At 43.7% G+C, this 27,339-nt stretch overlaps 1 protein-coding gene across 4 annotated transcripts in view; it reads right to left on the bottom strand.

The window, feature by feature from the left end:
• The window catches only part of LOC137625394 (protein SCAI-like), a 273,253-nt gene that overhangs the window by 10,990 nt on the left and 234,924 nt on the right, over positions 1–27,339 (bottom strand). For 3 of the 4 annotated variants that reach the window (XM_068356266.1, XM_068356267.1, XM_068356268.1), the window contains exon 11: positions 15,077–15,177. In XM_068356266.1, the coding sequence (XP_068212367.1) occupies positions 15,077–15,177 (101 nt within the window). Of the gene's footprint in view, positions 1–13,661; positions 13,782–15,076; positions 15,178–27,339 lie in introns of those variants that run through there. The other variant, XM_068356269.1, reaches the window with a different exon arrangement.

Genomic DNA, 27,339 nt, shown 5'->3' with positions numbered 1-27,339 from the left:
GGCTGAAGATCATCCTCGGTACAAAGCGTTTAGGGAGGGTTCTCTGGTTCTTAAGGTTAACCTGTTTGAGGGGGTACTCGGTGTAACTAAAGTACACAAGAATAATGTCACCTATAAGCTGAAGAGACTGTCTGATGATGAACTGGTAAAAGCTGACCATATCCAGCTAAAAGCATTTCTTGAAGCTCCAGTCTATCTTAGGAGGTTTTTTCTCTGGTATTCGAAGGGTCTTGATCAGGTAACCGAGACTCAGAATGGTTCAAGACTTGTTGATAATAGTATGACTTTATCTGATATCTTTGATAGTTCTGATTCCAGTAGTGATAGCAACTTGTTTGTTGTGGCTGCAATAGTTGCATCATATGTTTTGTCTCAAGATCATAACAAGTCTCGACGACAAAGTTACAGTCCTACGAGAAGTCTTACTCAGCCAAAGCCCATCCTTGAGTCAGCCAGGACTAGTGAGAGAAAGAGGGCACTGGATGCTTGGTTATACTGTATCCACCAGAAAAAAGATTGTAAGGACCTCAAACTGTGTGAGGACAGTTCTAATAAAATGTGTGACATGCCAATTTTGAATTCCTGAATTGGTGGTTCACTCCGTCAGAATTCCCAGCACCACATTTTTTAAGTGTCCTCTGTCCAGAAGGGTGTCATTCATTGTTCAGGGATTTGGGAATTCTGGGAAATGCCCAGTATTTTGTTGTTGGAACAACCCTATGCTGGTTCCAAAAGTTCCAGCCAAGACTTGTCAAGACCTGCTAGTATAGAAAGCCCTGTTTCTGACTCAGCAGTGCCCTTTTATTCGGATTATGACTTCTCTGGCTTTTTGCCACCCTATTTTGACGACTGAAAATTCCATCTCAAGGAAATTCAGTCCCCTTTTGGACTAGGTCCAAAGGTCCCGTTCTTGACTTGCCTGAAAGTTCAACGTTGAGTTATGGAGTGGAGGCCTCATCTCACTTTGAATCAGACGTAAACTGCGGAGGAGGAATTGTCATCCACTCCTGAGATTCCTCATAATTCTAACCTTTTCCAGCATTTTGATGGAAGCCTGAAACAGGTCAGAACTCAAGGTTGAAGTAGCACAGTCGGATTTACCTAATACGAACGTGACAGCTCTGTTTGGGTCTTCTCCACCAGACCTATCCCTTGAATCATCATCTGATTTCTCAGGATCTGTACTGTCTCTTTACGAGTCTACGAATTCTGTCTCCAGACCATGTCAGAGAATGTTGTTAACCTGCAAATACCAACTCCTGTGCAAGGTTATCGACCGGTTAAAGACACCCTGTTTGTATCTGGAGAATTGCTCACCAGCAGATTGCTGAATTCCGGCATGTGTCCCCGATACAGAATCTTGAGACTCGGAAGATCTACAAATCTCCCAATGAATTAAGTACAGAAGCATTATTTACCTTAAAAGTTTTATTCATATACTAGTAACTTTTTTTTCTCCAATTCCCACATTAGATTTGTTGAAAGTAAGGAATGTGTCATCTTATGTGATGAAAAACTATTAGGTTAATATTTCTGTCATTTATGTCTAACACATGCTGAAGAGAGATGTTGGTTTAACTGTCATCAGTACTGTATTATTCCCATGACAGTAACTAGGTTTTCTTAGTTCATTTTAATATATCCTTCCACTAATTTATTTGTAATACAATGAGTATTATTTGTATTTCATTTTCTGTAGGAACTTATGTACTGTATATGACTGTAAAGCTTATTTGCACAGTTTCCAAAGGCAGGGAGGATAAATTATGTCCAGTTTATTCATGTACAAAATCATTTCCTTTTATCTCGTCATCCAATCCTCTCACTGTAATTGTTTTTTTTCTGCGGACTATAACACAGTAATGGATAGGTTTTCAAATGCGTCATTAACATAAACTCTGTAGTGCAAATTTTGAATGTATAGTTGTGGAATAGGGTGATGTTACCAATCTTGAGAATGTAGAAATGACCATGTTAATTTGGGGGAAATAAATTGTTTTTAATTTATTGTAGTGTTGTTATAAATATTTTTTCAATTGTTGTTCTGCTAAAACCTCATTTGCCCATATAACTTATGTTTAAATCATCTTAAAATTGACTGTTTCAGACTGGCATAAGGCCCTACTCCCTGTAGGGTACCTGGACAGAGTTGAAAAGATGTAAGAATTATTAATTCTAAATTCCCTTAGTACAAGAGGGTGAAAGATGACACACCCAATGTTAGTGAATTGTAGACTGGTTTTTCAAGTGGAAAGTTTGCTGTAAACACATTATTTCTGTGTTTCTTTGAAGATTGTGAGAGGAACGATGGTACCTCAGAGAAGTCCCATCATATGAGTGAAGACTTCTTGAAGATTATAGAGAAGACTTGGTTTGCATATATCACCTCAATTTTTGTAACTGATTCTTATAAAGACAAATTGTTTAATTTTAAGGTCAGGATATAAAATGTGAACAAAATTTAGCATATTGTTGATGGGTGGTAGTGATAATCCATCCTTAGGGTTGGCATTAAATCTTCCCGTCTCAGGACTAATATAGGGTTGTGAAAGCCAGAGCACAAAGGTATACAAAGACTAGTTGGTGGTGTCGCACAGTTACATTCATAGGCATTGAATGATTTTAAACCTCCGTGAATATGTGGTTTGAAGGCTAGCTCAGAAAATTTGGGTTACTGTGGGTTTGATTCAGTGTACATTTTATGTGAGACTGTATTAATCTGATTGTGCCCTAATGAATTTAGATAACGATAAGCTATTTAGAAAACTGAAAGTATTGTAAAGAAAATTGTGATGAATTAAATTTCTTGTACATTAGACACCACTGAATCCTGAAGTTTTGCCAAACTGTAGTTTTATATCAAATAAGTTGGTACCTTTTATTTCTTTTTTCCATAACAGGACATTACTTTTGTTTTTCTTTAAAATTTGCTGTTATAAATAAATATTTCTATATATATAATTTAGCATTTTCTGGTCACCTTTGCATAGATCACCCATTCCTTTGCAATGTTTTAAACTTGAGTCGAAGTATTCAAATAAAAAACAAAATCTTACCCGAGTTGCCATATCTGTTCCAATGGAGAAATCTTAGGGAAGCTCTAAGCTTACTGTTGGGTCCCTTACCTGCAACCAAAACAAGACAGTACTCCCTGTTGGAAAGACACTGTTTTGCTTTGATTTCCTTTTCCTGATGGGTTTGTCTGTGGCCACTGTATATAATCTGAACCTTAGCAGCAACTGCAACTGTTGGAGCAGCAGCAGTAGTGGTAGCAATGCGGTAGTTAGTGCACAACTACCTTTGTCAGGGAAGGCAGCACATCCTTGGAAACTGTAATGATGTTAGAGCCTCTGGCCTGCCCCATCTGAACCCTGAGCAACTACTGCATCAGCAGCACCAAGAGTACGGTCGTATTTGCGAGACACGTTGACCAAGAGTACGGTCGTATTTGCGAGACAAGTTGACCAAGAGTACGGTCGTATTTGCGAGACAAGTTGACCAAGAGTACGGTCGTATTTGCGAGACACGTTGACCAAGAGTACGGTCGTATTTGCAAGACAAGTTGACCAAGAGTACGGTCGTATTTGCGAGACAAGTTGACCAAGAGTACGGTCGTATTTGCGAGACAAGTTGACCAAGAGTAAGGTCGTATTTGCGAGACATTGACCATGAGTACGGTCGTATTTGCGAAACAAGTTGACGTACGTGCAGCTGTGTACTCTTGGTAGTAAGTCGTGGGAGTGGGAGGTTGGATCCTTGAAGAATGTATAGTAGGAGGAATGATGTCGACATCCCGATAGACTGCCAGCAACAGCCTGCTAACCACTGCATAACCACATGCGACAATCAAGATGACGACCATCATCCATGTCCACCAATTATTACACCGAGGGGCTTGTACTATAGATTCCAGAGATGTTTATGGGCACGTCCCTACTGCTCCCTACTTCCAAGCTTACCTATGGGGTTTCTGCTCAGGAGGGGTTCGTAAAGGTTGAAAATTGCACCAAGGGTTTTTACAAAACAAGCAAAGTCACTGATCAAACCCTTCAGTTGCATGGAATTCAGGTCATTACTTATTTGGATGAATGACTAGTTTTGGCAGAGATGAAAGAGTTATGCCTCAAGTACACACACCAAACCATGCAGGACAGTCTGAAGACGACTAATGTGGTCTTCCGATACCAATGCCTTGTCCGAGGATGCCCCGGCAATTACATCAGGGTGATCCCCATGCAGTTTCTAAATGCCTCGCCTGTCACGTCCAGAAAGGAGCCATTAGGACAGGTCATTAAATCCTCAATACTTCCATATTGCAAGAACACGTTGTAAAGAATACCAAAATCATGGGCAGTACCCTCGACAGCAAGAGGCTTAGAATCCTGGAAACCTACTGATCCAGCATGAGAAACCTATCATCAATACCAAGCAGGAAATGTTTCTCCTAACTACCTGCCGAAGGAGCACTGCCCTCCCAACTATGATCAGCCATAACAGTCATAACACTGATGAGTAGCAGACCAGTAGCTTGCCTGTGACAGAGTCTCTGCCAGCAAGCCCCACGGCCAAGCAGAGAACAGATTCCTCTAACTGGGAATCTCACACACCTGACTCACCAGGCCCATTGCTTGGCCTAGAGTGCGACTCCTGGCACAGCTACTACCTTCGCCAAATGGGGGATTCACAGCCAGTGGGAATTCGAAACCCCGGAATGAAACCAACCGGAATTCGTGTAAATACAGTCAGGAAGCACTCATTTATCACCTAAACTAAAAGCATGAGGATAAGCAGAATTACCTTGCTGCTTGAAACACACTGAAACTTGACTCAAGTCCTGAAAACAATGAAGAAAGATACAGTAGATCACTGGACCTTGGAATGCCCCTACACTTTGTACATCAACCTGTGTTAAGATATATTCTTTTGAAGTAAAGAATTCATTCCTTGACTAATGAATATATATCCTCTCTGAGAATGTGAATAGCACAGTTCCTGATAGTTTCAGTGCTGTTGAAAAGAAGAAAAATTATTAATAGAAAATGAGGCAGCCATTATCTTCAATAACTTGCATAAAAGAGGGTCTGCTACTCAAGTATTATTATTATCATTAATATAATTATTAGCCAAGCCACATCCCCAAGTGGAAAAGTAGAATTCTACTCCCCAAGACTTAAAGAGGAAAAGCAGCCCTGTGCATAAAGGAAATAGAGATGTACTTTAAAAAGTCACAGTATGAGTTTTTATCGATCCGATTGAAAAATCAGGGAAAACTTGAATAATAATAATGATAACTATTGTGGAACAGATTTCAATGACTTACTGGAAGAGAAAGAGGTGGTTTTTTGTCTACTATAGGAGGACATGACACAAGAGATGGAAACCTTAGAATTCAGATTATAGCATTTTTGGCTATTTCTTTTTTAATGAAAACAACTTGTTTTATGATTAAAACATCCTTTTCTTATATTCATGTATAAAAAAATTTAGGAAACTTGAGAAAATTTCTCATCTACAACCTTTAAATAAAATTCTCTTAAAAAAGGGTTTTTTCAATATTAAACTTAGCCGGTGATCATATAAGCTGTCAGCTCTGCTGCCCGACAGAAAAACCTAAGGACAAAATACGCCAGCGATCGCTATACAGGTGGGGGTGTACATCAACAGCGCCATCTGTCGAGCAGGTACTCAAGTACTCCATGTCAACACAGAACCAATTTTCTCTCTGTCGTGCCACTGGCAAGACCTACTAAATACGCTGTTACTAACTGGATTTGTTTTCACAACTATTTGGTGAAGTACACTATTCTAGTTTTGAGCTTTCGCTATGCAGGGGTTTTATCTTCATCTCAAAACTTGAACTCGTTTTGGATAGATTTAATTATGGTGACAAAGAGAGTATGGACTCTCTTTCACTTTTAAATGGCCGACCCTTCCCTTAGACGGAAGTGTGTTTAGGTTTTTAGTAATTTTGCTTAACACGTTATAGATCTATATATTTTATATCTCTCCGCCTTTATTAGGCCTCTTCGATTAACTTTCCATTTATTATAAACATATAAAAATAAATTTTTATGTTTTGTTTATATGCGACCTTTCCTGATAGTAGGCGGTCCTAACTTGGAACCGAAGTTAATCAACGTTGAGCCCGTTATATCGTATTTAGCCTTTAAAGAATTTAAAACTTTTTAAATTTAATGTTTTATGAAAGAATTTCTTTGATAGTCTTCGTACTGTTTTCAAAGATGAACTAACGTTTAGTTTTTTTAGACTACGCAGTTGTTGACGTTCAGGACGTTCAACATGCGCTCTATCGTTACGATAGAGAGAGAGTGTATCACGGTTTCACTTTGCAGTAAGAGTAAATCGATTCTGACGTTTCTTTCATTCTTTCTTAACTTAAATGGTTTAAATTCTAAATTAAAGGAACTTTTTATTTGGAAAACCTTTCAGTTTTTTCCTTTAGCCAAATAACATGTGCGAAAATCAAGAGAGAAAGAGAGAGAGAGATAGAGACGGAGGGAGAGAGAGGAGAAAAAACGTTCCGTTCAAGCGGGTAACGTTGTTCTCGTGTTACTCTCCTCCCTAGTCGCTGTACGGGGAAGAAGGTAAAACGTTTCTAGGGTTTTATTCTTGTCCCCAGGCTATGTGCGGTGAGAGATTGTAAACGTAGTTTATTTGAACTAGTGTTTAGTCTCTTTCCCAGCCACTGAATTCTTTATCTTTATATATGTTTTCTGTTTTTGCTAGTATTAATGAGCTGCATTATACGACTGTTTTCGCAATTACTACCTTTTAATGAAGGGTAGAATTGCGTGTTTCAGGTAGAAATCAGTAAAAGTTTCGATTTCAGTGAAATAAGTGCAAAACAGAAAATCGAAGTGATAAAGTGATATGCGCAAAGTGTTACAGTGTTGCGTCCGAGGGTTCGTCTGTTCGTGCCTGTCGTTCACCTAGTCCGGGACCTCTTGCAAGCTCCCAAGCCCAGGGGAGAAGTTATGTCGAACGACTTATGGGTTCGTCAGGCCTTGATCAACGAACAGACGTTTCCCTCCGTGGTTTCGGGCGTATCTACCCAAGATCACCCCACCCACACAAAGACGAGAGAGCCCATTTACTTCTCGTCTGCGGAAGAGGTTTCTCGTAAGAAACCATGGACCAAGGTCTCGCAGCTTATTAAGCGCAAGTCGGTCCCTTCCGCGCAAGTCCAACGGCCCAGTTGTAGCCACTGGGTCAGTTCGGACTCGCTGCAGTCTTCCGACGACTGCTCACCTCCTAAGAGAGGCAAAGCGGTACCGCAACAGGCAGTAACACCGTCTGTTGCCGCACCTGCTACTGTAGACCCTAAGTGGTCTTTGCTGCAGACCATGCAGACACAGTTAACATCTTTAATGCAGGACTTTCGTGCGGAGAAGGTTGACGCTGCACCCGTTAGCCTACAACCAACCACGGTTGTGCGTTCAGTTGACGCTGAGGCTACCTTCTCCCGCACTCCAGCTGTGAGAGTCCCGCCACCCATGCGCAGTGTACCCTGCCAGCCGCATGTTGACGTTCAGCGACGCACGGAACCCTCCGTTGACGTTCGCGAGTTACAACAACAACCTAAGTTGTTTTGTTTTGACGCGGTGCGTCAACCTCCGCATTCTAGAGTTGTTTTGACTGCTCAGTATAGACAGTCAAAGCAGTCTCGAGTGAACACTGTATGTCCTCACGCACCTGTTGTGGTTGACAGTTCAGTTGTTGACAGTTCACAGACTGTCAAGCAGTTACATGACGTTGCCTTCTGGTCTGCTACTAATGCACCAGTGCTGTATGTCCTCACGCACCTGTTGTGGTTGACAGTTCAGTTGTTGACAGTTCACAGACTGTCAAGCAGTTACATGACGTTGCCTTCTGGTCTGCTACTAATGCACCAGTGAGAGACTCACTGAGATAACCTAGCTTTTATCGGACAAGGTTCCTGTAGATGAGAAAGTGCTGTTCTCCCTCCTACTGATATTCCTTTGAGGACTCTGTCATTTGGAGAGGAGCCTTAAGCTGCTTAGCCTCCTATGGACTTTAATTAAATCATGATGATTTTTTAAGGATCTTCGTCCGGATCTTGTAACTGCTGCTCCTCGTTCGCCTAATCGTCAGAACTTACACTAGGCCTAGCTACTTCGAAGCCGTTGTTGTTAAGCTAGTGCTCTCTCGCTCTCCTAGAGAGCGTTACGTTGGCTAGGCGACTGGATTTTGCACCAGGAGGAGTTTTAGGGATACAGCCTTTGATTTCCCTTCTTTTAAACTGGCTTATAGAGCGAGAGTCTGATAGGACACGAGAGAAGTTCTCGGCTTGGGAGTTCTTGCCTCTGCCCAGATAGACTTCTCAATTCTGGTAGACTCGCCCTGGCGCCTAGCCAGGAGACGCTCCAAGTTGTTTACAGGTCAACTTCTCACTTTTGTCGAGCCTTTGAAGTTTTGCTGTACTATTATGTCACACATAACAAGGCTTCCAGGGATGGTAAATGGTTTCGCCTCAGTCGCTAACCCCCTCTGTTGCCACACCTGCTCCCGTAGACCCTAATGGGCTTTGCTGCAAGACATGCAGTCCAAGCTTGTGTCCTTGATAGAGGACTTAAATGCAGAGAAGAACCTTCTGGCCAACAACCTTCCAACCGGTTGGTTGTGCGCCCTGTTGACGCTGAGGTATCCTACTCGCGTCTGCCAGTTGAGGTGGTTCCTCCACCGATGCGACCCAGTGTGGGTTGCCAGTCGCACGTTGACGTTAAGCGACGCTCGGAGGTGGTTGTTGACGTTCAGTGTGTCACTAGGAAGACGTTCAACAACCAGCAGAGGTGACTTGTTGTGACGCAGTGCGTCAACCTCAGCAACCCGGTAGGGTGTTGACTGCACAACCCAGACAGTCTAGACAGTTCGGGTTGACGCTGTACTTCCTCGCGCACCCATGGTTGTTGACAGTTCACAGACTGTGCAGCAGTGCCATGATATTGCGTCCGGCTCCGTCACGCATCCACCAGTGCGACCGGATTCAGCGAGTCAGACGTTGCCCACTCCGTTGCCGTTTCCTCATCAGTTTCGGATGAGGAACCCTCTGATGAGGACGTTGCTGAACAAGACGATCAACCCCCAGCCCTGCTATCCATCCAGAAGATGCTGAAGAAGGAACGCTGCCCAGTCAGGCTGTGGATGAGTCTGGTAGGGACACTGTCATCCGTGGATCAATTTGTGTCACTAGGAAGACTACACCTCCGTCCTCTTCTATACCATCTAGCTTTTCACTGGAAAAAGGACAAGACGCTAGAAGCGGTCTCGATCCCGGTTTCCGGAAAGATAAAGTCTTGTCTGACTTGGTGAAAGGACTATATCAACCTTAGAGAGGGTCTTCCCCTGACTGTTCAGACTCCCAACCACGTTCTCTTCTCGGACGCATTGGACGTAGGCTGGGGTGCGACATTAGACGGTAGGGAATACTCGGGATTATGGAACTCGAGTCAAAGGACAATGCATTTCAACTGCAAGGAGCTACTGGCAGTACGTCTGACCTGGAAAAGCTTCAGGTCTCTCCTTCAAGGCAAAGTGGTGGAGGTGAACTCGGACAACACCACGGCTTTGGCGTACATCTCCAAGCAAGGAGGGACCTACTCTCTGACATTGTATGAGATCGCAAGGGACCTCCTCACCTGGTCAAAAGGTCTAGACATTTCACTAGTAACGAGGTTCATCCAAGGCAACTTGAATGTCATGGCAGATTGTCTCAGTCGGAAGGGACAAATAATTCCAACAGAATGGACCCTCCACAAGGATGTATGCAAGAGACTTTGGGCCACCTGGGGCCAGCCAACCATAGATCTCTTCGCAACCTCGATGACCAAGAGGCTCCCAATATTTTGCTCACCAATCCCGGACCCAGCAGCAGTTCATATAGATGCCTTTCTACTAGATTGGTCACATCTAGATCTATATGCATTCCCTCCGTTCAAGATTGTCAACAAGGTACTGCAGAAGTTCGCCTCTCACGAAGGGACAAGGTTGACGCTAGTTGCTTCCCTCTGGCCCGCGAGAGAATGGCTCACCGAGGTACTTCGATGGCTAGTAGACGTTCCCAGAACACTTCCCCTAAGGGTGGACCTTCTACGTCAGCCACGCGTAAAGAAGGTACACCAAGGCCTCCACGCTCTTCGTCTGACTGCCTTCAGACTATCGAAAGACTCTCGAGAGCTAGAGGCTTTTCGAAGGAGGCAGCCAGAGCGATTGCTAGAGCAAGGAGAACATCCACCCTTAGAGTCTACCAATCGAAGTGGGAAATCTTCCGAAACTGGTGCAAGTCAGTATCCGTATCCTCGACCAGTACCTCTGTAACTCGAATAGCTGACTTTCTCTTATATCTGAGGAAAGAACGATCTCTTTCAGCTCCCACTATCAAGGGTTACAGAAGCATGTTGGCATCAGTCTTCCGTCACAGAGGCTTAGATCTTTCCAACAATAAAGATCTACAGGACCTCCTTAAGTCTTTTGAGACCACGAAGGAGCGTCGTTTGGTTACACCTGGTTGGAATTTAGACGTGGTACTAAGATTCCTTATGTCAGACAGGTTCGAACCGCTACAATCAGCCTCCCTGAAAGATCTCACCTTAAAGACTCTTTTCCTGGTATGCTTAGCCACAGCTAAAAGAGTCAGTGAGATTCATGCCTTCAGCAAGAACATCGGATTCTCATCCGAAACGGCTACATGTTCTACAACTTGGTTTTCTAGCCAAACACGAGCTGCCTTCTCGGCCTTGACCAATATCGTTCGATATTCCAAACTTATCGTATGGTTGGAAATGAACTAAAAAGAGTCTTATGTCCTGTAAGAGCTCTTAAGTTCTATTTAAAAACCTTTACGAGGCCCGTCTGAAGCTTTATGGTGTTCAGTTAAGAATCCATCTTTGCCTATGTCAAAGAATGCTTTATCCTATTTTATCAGACTGTTAATACGAGAAACTCATTCCCATCTGAATGAGGAAGACCAAGCTTTGCTGAAGGTAAGGACACACGAAGTTAGAGCTGTCGCAACTTCCGTGGCCTTTAAACAAAATAGATCTCTGCAAAGTATAATCAACGCAACCTATTGGAAAAGCAAATCAGTGTTCGCGTCTTTTTATCTTAAGAATGTCCAGTCTCTTTACGAGAACTGCTACACTCTGGGACCATTCGTAGCAACGAGTGCAGTAGTGGGTGAGGGCTCAACCACTACAATTCCCTAATTCCATAACCTTTTTAATCTTTCTCTTGAAATGTTTTATTATTGTTTTTGGGTTGTCCGGAAGGCTAAGAAGCCTTTCGCATCCTACTTGATTTGGCGGGTGGTCAAAGTCATTTCTTGAGAAGCGCCTAGATTAGAGGTTTTGATGAGGTCCTGTTGTATGGGTTGCAACCCTTGATACTTCAGATCCTAGGGGTCGCTCAGCATCCTAAGAGGATCGCGAGGCTCCGTAAGGAAGACGTACTTAAAAAGGCAGAGTAATTGTTCAAGTCGACTTCCTTACCAGGTTCTTATTTATTTTATGTTTGTTATTTTGAATAACTGCTAAAATGAAATACAAAATACTTAGCTCATAAATGTAAACATATAATGCTGGTCTCTACCCACCCCCCTGGGTGTGAATCAGCTTATATGATCACCGGCTAAGTTTAATATTGAAAAATGTTATTTTCATTAGTAAAATAAATTTTTGAATATACTTACCCGGTGATCATATATTAAAGGACCCTCCCTTCCTCCCCAATAGAGACCCAGTGGGCCGAGGAGAAAATTGGTTCTGTGTTGACATGGAGTACTTGAGTACCTGCTCGACAGATGGCGCTGTTGATGTACACCCCCACCTGTATAGCGATCGCTGGCGTATTTTGTCCTTAGGTTTTTCTGTCGGGCAGCAGAGCTGACAGCTTATATGATCACCGGGTAAGTATATTCAAAAATTTATTTTACTAATGAAAATAACATTTTGAATTTAAATAAAAACTGACCGAGGAACCAAAAAGTAGTATGAAAATTACATTGTTTTAATGGGGCTGAGTCACAGCCCCTTCAGGGAGAGACCATCCTGGAGTCTAGCAGAGCTACTACTAAGAATGCTGCACAGGCATTTCATGAATCCCAAATGAGAGCATTTACTCATGAAGTACTGTACTTTCTTAAAACCAATGACTTGAACTTTGAGACTCTCGTAAACCCTGTTTGTAATGTACTGAGCAGTACTGATAAAATAGTCCTTTGATAATGAGTAGGATTTTAACAAGGCTGAAATCAACAAACCAATTAAAGTACCCTGTACATAAACTATATATCAGTTTAGTGATGTCGGTGTTACTCTATGGACATGAGTCGTGATATGACAATGATTTAGTAGATTTGAGAACAAAGCCCTTAGAAGGATATTGGGAGTTAGATGACAGGACAGGATTAGAAATGAAACTATAAGAGAGATTACTTAAGTGCCAAATGGGGATGAGATCATGATGATTGATTGATTTAAAGTTTTCTGGCATCCTGACATCTAAGGTCATTGACGCCGAGATCATGATGAGGGGTAGATGAAGATGGTTTGGTCATGCTCTTCGCACTCCCCAACAGAGATATTAGTTCACTAAATGTTCTGCTGGGCTCCACAAGGCACTACAGTAGAAGAGTTGGAAGACCCTGGCCTACGTGGCTGAGGACTATGAAGCGTGAAGTAGATGATGATGAATGGAGAAGTATTGAATTGAAAGCTCAAGATAGAGACGACTGGCGAAATCTAACCGAAGCCCTTAGCGTCAATATTACCGTTTTGAGTTATATCATTACAGAGGGTCTTCAATTTACAAACTTAATAGGTACCAAGAAGTTGAATTTTGTTAAATTTTGGTTTAGGGCTAACCTGAATTCCATGCCTATGATTTTCAGTTATAAATGTCAATAAATAGTTGGGTTTCATATGAAATAAATATCAGGTTATTACAAATGTTATTTTGTCTACTATATCGAATGATATAATATTGATTTATTACAATATTTCTTAATCATACTTTTGTTATTTTCTGTCAGATTTGTGTTTGTATTCTCAAATGTGTACGATCAAACGGGAAAACCTAGTAATCACCATAAAAAGATGAACTGATGATCATATACCTTATAGACAGTACTGAAGGCTCTTTGCTGCCTTTCCTTACCCCAAAATGCATTACCTGTAGGCTCCAGCGCCTTTAAATATGCGGCCCCGAGACTATATAATAAGCTCCCACGAGACATCCGAATGATTGAAGACATTAAGGCTTTCAAGAGGAAACTGAAGACTTTCTTATTTCAACCGTCATACAACATTGACGATATAACAGTAAAAGAACAATACGCAATATGAAACGTTAAATACTCTGAACGAGAAAGGTAGAACGACAGTGGAGGTCCTGTACAGAGTGGGGTTCCCCTGCTGTATGGGACCGGAAAAGCAGTCGTCAAAGTAAAGTAAGTTCCTTTTGCTTTTGATCTTCTCTCTATTCCTTTGGTCTTTTCCCATATAGCTGTCTGACTTCAAATTGCTTAAATTTCCATTTAATCGAGGAGAAAATCATTAGAGTTGCAGGTGTTTAGAAGTTTAATCTAATAGTTTTGTTCGCCTACTTTAGGATAATAAAGAAGTCTGTCCAGAGAAATTCCAATATACTCGTAACAGTTGGTGGAATTACCCCTCGCCTCCTACTTAATGAGATAGTCATCTATTGTAAAATAGAATAATTCCACAAGGTGAGAGCAGAGATTCTATCTGAAAAACACCCAACTTTATTTAATCTATAAGTTCAAACTCGGCTTTTCAACATTTTGGTGTGTTTTGGCAAAAATAAAAGTACTGTAGTTAACTCTTGTATGGACATATCCTAATTTTCAGCCTGTCACTCCCACATGCCATGCATCTAAATTTCAGAGAATATAAATATTGTTTTATATCAAGTTACGAATGTAAAAAAAATTCCCAAACCATTAAGAATGTTATGCAAGTTTCTATCTGATTATATAAAAAATGGAATATATATATTAAAGCTTTGAGATATTGGGAGAGGTGTCAAAATATTTGTTTGTAGGAAATTACACTGATTGATCCACGTAAGAACAAACTACAAATTTAGGAATAATTTGTCATTATTTATCATTATAGTCATAACAAGGTGTGCTAAAAGCTAACCCAAAATGACTCAGGCTTGTATCTGCGTAGGAGCCAATACATTTTCAGAGAGCAATAAAAGAAAAACATTGCTGTCTAAAAGTAATCATTGTTATTTCCCACAGACAAATATTTGGACACCTCTCCAAATATCTCGAAGCATTGATATGTACTCAAATTTTTATATAATCAGATAGAAACTTGCATGACATTTGGGATTTTTTTTACAAAAGTGATTTGAAATTAACCCTTTTACCCCCAGGCTATTTGGAAATTTCCAACCCTTAACCCCCAAGGGGTTATTTTTTTCCCAGCACATTTTGCAGTATATTTTTTTTAAATTGCTCTAACAGACTTAATTTTTGTCATAGAGAGGTCAGGTTGGTCTCATTCTCTTGGAAAATGCCTGAATTTTCTCAAAAAAATTATCAAAAATATGAAAAAAAAAAAAATTTATAGCATTTTTTTGCAAGGACATACCGGTACGTCCATGGGGGTAAAGGGATGGCTTTTGTGAAACGTACCAGTACGTCCTTTGGGGGTAAAATGGTTAACAGATATTCATATTCTCTGAAATTTTGATGCATGACATACAGTAGTCACCAGCTGAAAATTAGGATATCTCCATACAAGAAATAATTACTTTTATTTTTGCACCATAAGCTTACCCCAATTAAATGACTCAGGTTTGTACAGCTAGGAAAAATACCAATTACTTTCAAAATTTGTAGTTTTTCATAATATAAAGCTAATTATGATTGCATTTTGAAGCTGAACACCTTTAATCTAATTATATTTGGTTCAGAAATGAAATATAAGATATAAAAATTAAAAAGTTAATCTCTCTACAGTTCACCCAGATCTTGAAAGAAATGACCTCCACATGTATCAAGACATACCTTGAATGCTCTATGCGCTCTTAAGACAGTAGAACAGAAGATAAACCGTAATGTCAATAACCTTAGGAAGTCGTCACCAAAGAACTGTAAAAATGAAGGATCTGGAAAGATAAAATTCAATGTAATTAACTACTATTTAATTAAATATGATTATTTAATGGGACGTACAAACAAGAAAACCTTTCTTTACAGTTTCATATTAACTTTTGTACTTCTAGATACATGTTCCATTCCCTTTTATTATTATTATCATTATTATTATTATTAATTGCTAAACTACAACCCTAGTTGTAAAGCAGGATGTTATGAGCTCAGGGGCTCCAACATGGAAAATAGCCCAGTGAGAAAAGGAAAAAAGGAAAAATACGATATTATAAGAGGACTAACAACAATAAATAGATATCTCCTATATAGACTATGAAAACTTTAACAAAACAAGAGGAAGAGAAATAAGATAGAATAGTGTGCCCTCAAGCAAGAGAACTTTAACCCAAGAGACAGTGGAAGACCATGGTACAGAGGCTATATCACTACCCAAGACCAGAGAACATTGGTTTGATTTTGGATTGTCCTTCTCCTAGAAGAGCTGCTTACCATAGCTGAAAAATCTCTTCTACCCTTACCAAGAAGAAAGTAGCTACTGAACAATTACAGTGCAGTAGTTAACCCCTTTGGTGAAGAAGAATTGTTAGGTAATCTCAGTGTTGTCAGGTGTATGAGGACAGAGGAGAATATGTAAAGAATATTCCAGACTATTTGGTGTATGTGTAGGCAAAGGGAAAGTAAACCGTAACAAGAGAGAAGAATCCAATGTAGTACTGTCTGGCCAGTCAAAAGACCCCATAAATCTCTTAACAAGAAATAATTTTATCCGTTATTATTTGCACAGAGAGATGCACAAAACAATGGAAAGGTAATCAAACAATTATTTATTCCTCTTAATCTTTTAAGGTCTATTTAGAAATAATTTGGCACTCTTGTTATGACTGATTTATTATCACTAGTTTCAAATATAATGTACAGCTGTAAGATTTATACAGTTTGCATATACAGAACCTATACATGTTCCTACACCTCATAACCATATAATTATTAATATAAGAAGATACAGGGGTTTCATAATAAAATTCCTTATTTCTATATTCACCGAATGTCCATATTGGCCCTTCCCCAGAAGCTCGGTTTAATTGAAACTTACCTGTAAAATTTTTCAAAATGTTAAAATCTTCCCATTTTCTTTTGCTTCAATAAATGCATGCCCTTGACAAAGAAACTGAACCTTCTAGCAATAAGAGGTAATAAACTCTACTGAAAAATAATTTCTATAGAAATTTCAAGGCAGAACAGATATTCGGGTACTGTACAATGCAATGAAGAGGAAGAAATACTAACAAACTCTGCATAAACATCATGTTTATAGAGATTTTAAGTCACCAAACAGAATAGAGGACTGTACATTGCAATGAAGAGGTTGATAAAGTAACAAACTCTGCGGAAACATTGCTTTGTAGAGATTTTGAGCCAGAAAACAGAATGAAATACTGTGTATTGAATTGTAAAGTTAGAATCGTTACCAAAAAGCCTGATTGTCGCCTCAGGGTAGTCTTTGTCTTCTGTTATCTGTTGACTGGCTGCTATCCCGCACTCTCCACATTGTTTTAAGTGATCAACAAGCACAGACTCCATGTGTATAACAGGCCACCAACCAGGATTTTTTTCCCAAGTATGAACCACATTCCCTTTGTTTATTGTGTAAGCGGCAATTCTGTAATGCACATGTATTTCAAACACGCTCATAGATAGAGGATTTATACGTACATTGTAATGCGCTTGCTCTTGATCTCTCTCTCCCACACTGATAATAGAAAAACTATTTAACCTCGCCATTGCATGTTTCATATTGTTAAAGTTTTTATGTCCTTATCCTCATCTGTTTGTATATACACTCAGCTTGTGTTCTGCTGATAAAAGCAGTCCTGTGCAGCCCGTCTTTTTGTCAAGACCCTGTGCTGCCTGCCACATTGGTAACTCTGGGGTCACCAATGTGGCAGGCAGCATAGCATCGTAACTGAAAGATGGGCTGCACAGAACTGGTTTTATTAACACAACACAAGCTTACTGTATATACAAACAGTTGAGGATAGCAATGGCATTAAAAAATCCACATTTTACTCTCAGTACCACTCATGGAAAAGTATGTCTTGATGGTTACTGATCAATTTAGCAGTTTTAAGTGCAAAAGGAAACTTGTTGCTAAAAAGGTAATATCAATAGTCAATGTATCGTACTATAATAACATGGTACAGTACATTAAAATCATAAACTTGCTCATTAATTTCCCCATATCCCTTTTCTCCCTTTCATATACATACAGTATAGGCCTTTTAGTGTACTTAACTACACTAACTGCTGAGTATAAAACTCACCAGTACTGTATATTATATATTCATCATCATCTCCTCCTAAGCCTATTGACGCAAAGGGCCTCGGTTAGATTTCGCCAGTTGTCTCTCTCTTTAGCTTTTAAATCAATACTTCTCCATTCATCATGTACTTTGCACTTCATAATCCTCAGCCACATAGGCCTGGGTCTCTAGTGCCTTGTAGAGCCCAGTTGAGAGTCTGGTGAACTAATCTCTCTTGGGGAGTGCAAAGAGCATGCCCAAACCATCTCCATCTACCCATCATCATGATCTCATCCACATATGGCACTCAAGTAATCTCTCTTATAGTTTTATTTTTGGGCTCAGGCCATGTCGTCCTGATGTTAGGTTCCTCTAAGTAGCTTCCTAGGGTATATTTGACTACAATGATATTCCCAGAGAATTCAACTTAAGGTCTCCAGAATTCTAACTCCTGGCGCGAATATCCTTAAAGTTTCCTTTTAGGATATCACATAATATCAGGGGACGTATTCTTGACACGCCACATAGCAATCTGCACCCCGCATAGCGTTTACGTTTTTTGGGGGAAAAGTGACAAAATAAAAGAGGAGCCGTTATAAAGTTCCCTTCCTCCGTTACTGTTTGAGTACTCAAATGGCCCCATAATCACTGCCATCTTTATTCTTTTTTCTGTAGCGATATCGCTCAGTGGTTTTCCCAGTGCTCTCTCGTGATTTTGGATTTATTATGCAATCTCCAGCCTCTTCTGCCTCTGGAAAGTTGAGTATTTAATTCTTATGCTGTACAAATATAGCTCTCGCCGTAAAGTAAAAAACTGAAGGAATTAAACATAATTTTTGGCAGAGCTTATGCCTGGACCGGAGGCGTCTTTGATGCTGTTGTTCGTAACGCATGAGTTATTTAGTCAGCAAGAACGACTTTCCCGGTATAATAGCTTAAATAATTATTTAGCTATTTAGTCTTCATTGCTAGGAATGAATTCTATTATGCCGATAGTATTCATTTAGTTCGGCGAATTAGGTAGCCGATCTACGCTAGGCTTCCTAGCCTAGGCGTTTTAGTTTACTCTCTTGCATGATATAATAAGTGTTCCTGGTCTTAATAAAATTTAAATGAAGATATTAGGCAATTTATACATGTAAGATATATTGATTGCATATAAAATTTTCCTCTTCCAAGATAGTATACGAGAGCTTCGATGAGTTAGGTAGTTGATCTCACTGTCACTAGGCTAGTGGCCTAGGGGCTTTAGTATACTTTCATACAATCTCCCCGGTTACCCTAATGTATGGGGTAATCCCTCCTTCCCTCTGAGTGTAGTGTGACGGAGCCGAGAGAGGGTTGTGAACTCAAAGGCAGGAAGCAATTGACTGAGTTATATTATTGTAGAACACTCTCCTTACATACAAAACCTCAAGGCAACAGGACATAACAAGTTCACAAGACAGACAATATTACAGAGGAAAAACCAGACATGAATTTTCATGTTCGTTTTAGTGCGAGGGAAGAGCGAAGATACAAGTATAATACTGTATATACAAAAGGAATTATGTACAATTGTGTGAAACACGGTTGGTACATGGCTCCCCCCCTAAAAATGACATACTGTACATGTTAAATAGGGCGCCCTGATCTAGAGAGGCGAACTGTAGGCGGGTCATCTGGCAGAAGATAAGCAGGTTTTAGACGATCAATGGAGACCCAGTCTTCTTTGCCCCGAATGTTTAGGAGGAATGCTTTCGGACTGTGTCGGATCACAAGGAAAGGGCCCGTGTAAGGGGGCATTAGTGGTGGCTTGCTGGTGTCGTTGCGCAGGAAGACGTGCGTTGCAGAGTGCAAGTCCGTTGGTATGTGATGCTTCGCTGGGGGCTTGTAAGTCTGGCGGCACGGAGTAAATTTTCCCACGACGTGGCGTATGCGCTGGAGATCGTCGGAGGAGGTTGTAGAAGGAAAAAATTCGGCAGGGACGACCAACGGGTCGCCATACACCATTTCAGCTGCCGAGACGTCGAGGGCGTCTTTAGGAGTGGTCCTTAGTCCCAGGAGGACCCAGGGAAGCTGAGTAAACCAGTTGCAATCCTTGCAGCGGGACATCAAAGCTGCTTTGAGGGTGCGATGAAAACGTTCAACCATTCCATTGGCAGCGGGGTTGTAGGCCGTTGTCTGATGTAGGGTGATGCCCAGGAGATTCGCTAATGACGTCCACAATTGAGAGGTGAAAGTGGTTCCCCTGTCAGAAGTAATATTCTCAGGGATACCGAATCTTGAAATCCATCCAGAGAGTAAGGCAGATGTACATGAGGCGGACGTTGCAGTTTCCATGGGAATGGCTTCAGGCCAACGAGTGGAGCGGTCGATGACGGTAAACAGGTAACGATGTCCTTGTGATGTGGGTAGGGGGCCTACAACGTCGACGTGAATGTGTGCGAAACGACGCTGAGGTTGAGGAAAGGTGCCCACTCCTGAATCCGTGTGTCGATGTACTTTGGAAGTTTGGCAAGAAGTACAAGCGCGGACCCAATCCTTAGCATCCTTAGAAATGCCGTGCCAAATGAACTTTGCCTTCAGCAGCTGTGCAGTAGAACGGCACGAGGGATGTGAAAGGCCGTGAATGAAATCAAACACCTGTCGGCGCATGGGAGCAGGAATCCAAGGTCGCGGTCTACCAGTACTGACGTCACAGAGGAGGGTGGTGTTGGAGTCTTCGAGGGAAAGTCTTCTCAACGGAGGGACGTGCAGGATGTCCTACAAGCTTGATACTCTGGATCCTGTCGTTGGGCTTCAGCCAGGGCGTTGTAATCCAATCCCAGTTGAACGGCAGCCAACGTGTTTCTTGACAGGGCATCGGCAACGGGATTCATTTTCCCAGGGACGTATTGGAGGGTGCAATTGTATTCAGCCACGGCGGAGAGATGTCGGCGTTGACGGGTGGACCAGGTGTCAGACTGTCGAGTGAAGGCGAGCACCAGAGGCATGTGGTCTGTGCGAATGACGAAGGGGGTACCTTCTAAGAAATGGCGAAAGTGACGGACAGCCAAGTGCACCGCCAGCAATTCTCGATCGAAGGTAGAATAACCCGATTCTGCCTTGGACAGTTTTCTGCTGAAGAAGGCCAATGGGCGGGGCGAGCCGTTGACCACCTGCTCGAGTACTGCACCAATAGCGACGTCGCTGGCATCGGTGGAGAGAAGGAGAGGGGCGTGTGGGATAGGAAAAGTGAGAGCCGCAGCAGTTGATAGGGCCTTCTTTGCATTGCAGAAGGCTGCTTCTTGAAGGGGACCCCACTTCAGGTCCTTCGGCTTGCCCTTGAGGGAGGCGTAGAGGGGAGCAAGAGTGGCGGCAATGGCTGGCAAAAAACGGTGATAATAGTTGATCATGCCCAAGAATTCCTGCAGAGCTTTGACGGTCGAGGGCACAGGGAAGTTCTGAACAGCTGCTACCTTCTCAGGGAGGGGGTGGACACCTTCAGGAGTGATGCGGTGCCCTAAGAACGATACTTCGTTGGCGCCAAAGGTACACTTGTCGTACCGGACTACAAGGCCGTTTTGTTGCAGGCGGTCGAGCACGATGCGCAGGTGACGGAGGTGTTCCTCTTTTGAGGAGGAGAACACAAGTATGTCGTCCACATAACATACACAGAAAGGGAGGTCCCCTAAGATGCCATCCATGAGACGTTGAAACGTCGCCCCAGCATTACGAAGGCCAAAACAGGAGTAATTGAAGGTGTATGTACCAAACGGAGTGGTGATGGCAGTCTTAGGGATGTCTTCTGGGTTCATTGGCACCTGATAATACCCCTTCAGGAGATCGAGCGTAGAGAAAACCTTCGCTTTGTGCAGGTAGGAGGTCACGTCGGCAATGTTTGGGAGGGGGTAGTGATCCGGTTCTGTTTGCATGTTCAGGCGCCTGTAATCCCCGCACGGACGGAGGGAGCCGTCTTTCTTCAGAACGATGTGTAAGGGTGACGACCATGGGCTGGAGGCCTTTTGGCAAAGGCCCATTTCCTCCATTTCGGCGAACGTCTGTTTGGCGGCTGCCAATCGTTCCGGTGCCAGACGTCTGAATTTTGCGAAGACTGGGGGTCCCGTCGTCGTGATATGGTGATAAATACCGTGCTTGGCAGGAACCGTGGGCGTTTGGCGAAGTTCTGGACGGAAAACTTCTGGGTACGACGTGATGAGGTGGGCGTAGGCATCCGTGGGTGCGCTAATGTGGAGAGCGAGGTTAGAGGGGGCGGGTTGAAGAGGTGTCGACAAGTACGAGTCTGCGTTGACCAATCGTCGGTGGGCGACATCGACCAGAAGGTGGAAATGAGAGAGGAAATCCGCACCGAGGATTGGCAATGTGACGTCAGCAATGAGAAACTTCCAATTGAATTTACCGTTTCCGAACGATAATGTGAGGTTCTCGTAACCGTAGGTGGGTATCGCAGATCCGTTGGCAGCTACCAAGCAGACGTCGGCAGATGTAGACAGGCTACGTCGTGTCTTGAAGAGTTTCCTTGGCAAAAGAGAACGACAAGCACCCGTGTCTACCAAAAATCGCACGCCCGTTCCTGCATCCTGTAAAAAGAAAAGATTAGAAACACGGGAGGCCATCGCCACGAGCGATGGCCTACTTACACGTTTTTTTGGCCACTGACAATCCTCGGCACATTTCTTCGCAGTTGCCCCAAATCTGAAGTGGTAGTAGCAAAACTGCGGCGGATGGGAGGTAGTAAGTGGCTGTAGAAGTCGTTTGTTGGGGCGCGAGCGATTGGTGGGTGGTGGGCGGCTTTGTCTCTGCTTCGGCACGTCACGGTGTGGGCGTGTATGTCCTACGGCATTCATGTCAGCTTCAGTTGACGTTGAATAGGCATCCTCTTCGTCAGGGGTGGAGGCGTTGATGGAGGTCTTGAAGTGGCTTTCCATAAGGGCGTCGGCTTTGGTCATCAAGTCCTTTATGGGTAAACTATCGACATCGGGTATGGCAGCGCGTATAGGTCCGGGTAAACGGCGTATCCAAAGGGCACGAAGTAGGTTCACCTCACGAGGAGAGCCGTCTGCGGCAGGTTAAAGGCGAGCGATACTGGTCATTTCCCTGAGGGCAAGCGAAGCCCTTTGGTCCCCCAACGGTTGTTGCGAGAGCTGAAAAAGCTTTGCTACACGGGCGGCTGGCGACGGCGAGTACTGCTGCAGAAGGTATGTTTTGAGGGCGTCATACGCTATTGGCGTGTCTCCTTGTTCACAAAGCCAGTCGGATATTTCCGGGAAGGTGTCCTCGGGTATCGCCGCGAGAACATAATCTGCTTTGGTGGTTGAGTGAGTCACGCCGTTGATGCGAAACTGGACCTCTGCGCGCTGAAACCAAGCAAATGCTTCTCTCTTGGCGAACGGTGAAAGTTTCAATGGGGCGGCCGCAGCGCCAACTGCTGTAGTAGAGTCCGCCATAGTACTAACGATGGAGGGGCGAGGGAGGTGGGGGTGGAAGGCAGTGGGAGCGAGTCGACTTCTGGGGTCACCAATGTGACGGAGCCGAGAGAGGGTTGTGAACTCAAAAGGCAGGAAGCAATCGACTGAGTTATATTATTGTAGAACACTCTCCTTATATACAAAACCTCAAGGCAACAGGACATAACAAGTTCACAAGACAGACAATATTACAGAGGAAAAACCAGACATGAATTTTCATGTTCGTTTTAGTGCGAGGGAAGAGCGAAGATACAAGCATAATATATACAAAAGGAATTATGTACAATTGTGTGAAACACGGTTGGTACAGTAGCCTAAGGCTACAATCCTAGTTGGTCTTGCCTCAAGTTGTCATCCATGTAAGATTAGGCTAGGGTTTTTCTGCTCCTTCCCCTAGCTACAGATGGTAAGCTTTGGGTTTAGGTCAGAACCTCAGAGTATATGTCGTGTGCCGGCAGCTGGTCGACAGGGTGAATGTATTCCCCTGTTGGGCTTTGGTTGTCGGCATAGGAGTCTTAGCCTCCATAGACTGCGCTTGAAGGGGTCATGTGATCCCCCTTCTCCCTGCGGTTTAGTCGACTAGTCCTGTGCTTGCAGACCCTAGGCTGCAGAATAGATTTTCTGCTGCCTAGGATGGTGCCGGCTCTGGAACTCTGTTTCTCTATGATAAAGGGTGGCAGCTAGATGATGTCGGCCCCCTTACTGTATTGGCAGACACTAGGCTGGGGAATGAATTCTCAGTCCGCCTAAGATGGCGCCGATACTGAAAGAGTTTCTTCGAGGTGTGGTAGGACCGGCTTACTGCCGGCTCCTCTCACACCTTATACAGGACCCTTTTACCCTCCCCATTCTGTCCTTTGGTGATAGCCTAGCCATCACATCCCTTTGGGCGTTGTCCTGCAATCTCGCCGCTTGCCGGCAGGTTGTAGGGCCGGCTTGGGCTTCTGCTTGTAAGGCCTAGTCGTTCAGCTTCCTTATCGGACACAGTGCTCCGGGATAGCTGTGTCGGCAGGACCAGCTGCCGGCAGAAGACCCATTAACTTTGGAATGTTCTTCAGTCCTCCCTTGGGCTGCCATTCACATCCTATGACCGGCAGGGACCGGCAACGGAGGTGGATGGGTGGGAGCTTGATTATCTTATATTCTCCCCTTCCATTAGAACATTCATTCCGGAGGAAGGAAGTGAGACAGTGTTCTTACATCAGCCTTCACTCCTTGCTTTCTCTCTCTCTCTCTCTCTTGGCTAGTGCCGCCAGGTACTAACATAACTGGTGGCTGCCGGCCACTAACCTAGCCGGCAAGATGCTGGCTAGACTTGTGGACCGCCAGCCAATGATTCACTGACATAACTGACTCAGCCGGCAAGAGCCGGCCGAGTTTGGTCTATCGGCAACTACCCTGTCACATAGATTGCTGTCTGGGCTAGTGTGCCCTTAGGTACTAGCCTTGCCAGCTGTATGCCGGCGACAACTACAGTATATGTATATACAGTAGCCAGTAAATCTGTAGTATAGAACATACTGCAGACAGAAAACTATGGTATAAAAGTATACAGTAGTTAAATTTTCTAACATACTCTGTGTGTCCAGGCGCAGTCTATTGTTGAGACCTTATAAGATTGGGAAAGGATTTCCCTTGCTATATACTGATAAATGATCAGTTATTAATGACCCTCATTATTAATCATTTTGGAAGTGGGTGTTGGCTACACTCTTCTATCCTTATAGGCTAGATTCTTCCACCGGGCCTCCTGAGGAGGATAACCCTAGGATTAATATTGAGGGAGGTCACAACAATTGGCTGGGCAGGAAACACATGTATGTGTCTTTCCTAATTCATTTCTAGCTTATCTATCCTAAGCCATATGCAATAAAATAAAATGGAAAATATTAGTAATAATATTTATTACTTTATCTAGTGAGATGAACTACAATATACTCATTTTATTTTCCTCTCTTTACAGGAGGACAACGTGAAGTGCGGCAGCATCTTCTGCAACGTTCGTAGCATGGATTTCTGTGGCCACCTGGAGTGTAGGACACACTCCCATTGTTCCATCACCAAGGGACCTCTCAAATATTGGGACCCCTAGGTATATACTGTGTGCAAAGACTTGGTTTATGAGGCTTTTGAGAACCCCAAGACAACAGAGTAAAGGGATGCAGCTCGGAACAAGCTGCGCAGATGAGTTCGTGGCTTCTAGAAAAATGCCACGGGGCCTTACTTCCCCAATGAGCGTATGAGGGCCCATCTTTTCCCCAAAGCATCTGGGGATGCTGTCATTCTTCAGCTTCACCCTGAGATCCCTTGCGTCCAAACAGCCGAGGACATGGATGTCTCTGATGCGACGAAGGACATCTATCTAGATGATTAGAGGATGTCAGAGGTGTTAGAGGACACCAAAATGGACCTTCTAGCTGAAGGTCAAGAAGAGGAGTCTACGTTGGCTCCAGAGACGGAAGAGGATGAAGTCGAAACAGTGTCTGTTTCGTCGGTTCCTGCACCAGAACCAGTCCCCTCTATGTTCTCCGCTCCTCCACCTGAAAAGTCGGAAGACACCCTGTCTGCCGTCAAAGCAATGATGGAGATGTTTCAGAAGAAGAGCGAAGAAAGGAAAGCTGCGCTAAGGAAGGAGATTCACCAGCTTGCAGCAACCCGTGGGTCTCATAGGAGACTGAACGTAAAGGATCTTCCCTCGTGCTCCAAGGTAAACCCATGGAGGCATGCCGAGTACATGCCAATAACAAACAGCAAGATCTTTATTTCAGAAAAGCTGGGAGCTGTCCTTATTGAAGACATTGAGTTCTGGCCCAGCTTTGAGTCCTATCCTGACTGCTTTGTTTGTCTAAGGACGGAACCCGTCTACAAGGAGGAGACAGAGCCCAAGGAGGTCATAGTGCTTGACCATACAAAGGCTCAAGCTTTGCTAGCCAGCAGTCTGAAGGACAGGGGCTTCACCAACTCTAAGGTGCCAGGCCTGAGTAAGAAACACCCTTCCTTTCTTGCTCCAGCAACAATGGCCTTCCCCTTTGTGGAAAGAGGGTTCAAGGCAGTGGAAGCTGGGAAACTTTGCCCTACACTCGAGGAGTGTAGACCCCTTTCCCTAGCCCTGCCGACAGATCAGAAAGACTGGAAGGATGTTCAGCTTACCTTCTCAGTCAGGAAGTTGGAGGCCGACATCGCTGGACGGCAGTTTAGCGAAAACCTCCCCAAGTTGTCCGAGTTCCTCCTGCGTAGGGAGCAAGACACAAAAGAAAGGCTTGCTGCCTCTCTGTCCTTCCAGGTGACCCTGGAGGCAATGGCCAGTGAACATAAGTCCCCAGATATGTTCATGGTCATAGCCAAAACACATTTGGCAACCCTAACTAAAGACTTTTATAGCTTTGTTAGGGCTAGACTGGCTTATAGGGAGTTCGTGTTTGCCTCGGCTGCGGTAAGACACGAACCTAGGAAGTTGATATCTTCCAACATCTGGGGGAAGGACCTCTTCCCAAATGAAGTGGTCAAAGAGATAGTCGACAAAGCCGCCGCCACGGAGAATAGGAATCTTCTCCAGAAGTGGGGCGTGTCGGCCAAGAGGAAGTCTCTCCGGATGAGGGTCCCCAACCGAAACGGAAGACAAAGAGGCCAAGGTTGCCTTCTCGCCCTGCTAGACAACAACAACTTCCCATGACCGTGGTGCCTCAGATGGTGGCACAGCCCCAACCCACCTACCAAATGGTTCCCCACCAGGTGGTGACTCAGTCACCAGCCCTCACTCCCGCCTATGAGGCAGACCACTAACTTTCACCCTAAAGGTAGAGGGTCAAACAGAGGTTCCTCTAGACGTCCCTCGAGAGGAAGAGGGGGTAGGGGAGGACGCGGTCAAGGAGGCAAGTCCTCCGGAAACCAGAAGCAATGAGATACTTCCGGTAGGTGGAAGACTCCAGCTATTTCGGGATCGCTGGACCTTCGATCCCTGGGCCCACAGCCTAATCAAGAACGGACTGGGTTGGAGCTGGAGGACAGCTCCACCATCATTCCCTCAATCCTTCCAACACTCCACCCCCGTCCTGGAAGAATACACCCGAGAGCTCCTGAGCTAATGGGGTAATAAGGAGGGCAAAGTCCATCAAATTCCAAGGAAGGCTGTTTTGTGTTCCCAAGAAGGACTCAGACAAACTCAGAGTCATTCTGGATTTGTCGCCACTCAGCAAGTTCATAGAAAACGACAAGTTCAAGATACTGACCCTTCAGCACATAAGGGCCTTGCTGCCCAAAAGGGCATACACAGTCTCCATAGATATGGCGGATGCCCATTGGCACATTCCGATCAATCGCCAACTTTCCTCCTACCTGGGATTCAGGCTACAAAAAAGAAAGTACGCTTTCAGAGCCATGCCCTTCGGACTAAACATAGCCCCAAGGA

This window comes from Palaemon carinicauda, chromosome 32 (genome assembly GCF_036898095.1).
Source record: "Palaemon carinicauda isolate YSFRI2023 chromosome 32, ASM3689809v2, whole genome shotgun sequence".
Lineage (NCBI taxonomy): Eukaryota > Metazoa > Arthropoda > Malacostraca > Decapoda > Palaemonidae > Palaemon > Palaemon carinicauda.
The sequence above is the reverse complement of the archived record's forward strand: the minus strand, read 5'-3'. Positions and strand labels throughout refer to the sequence as shown.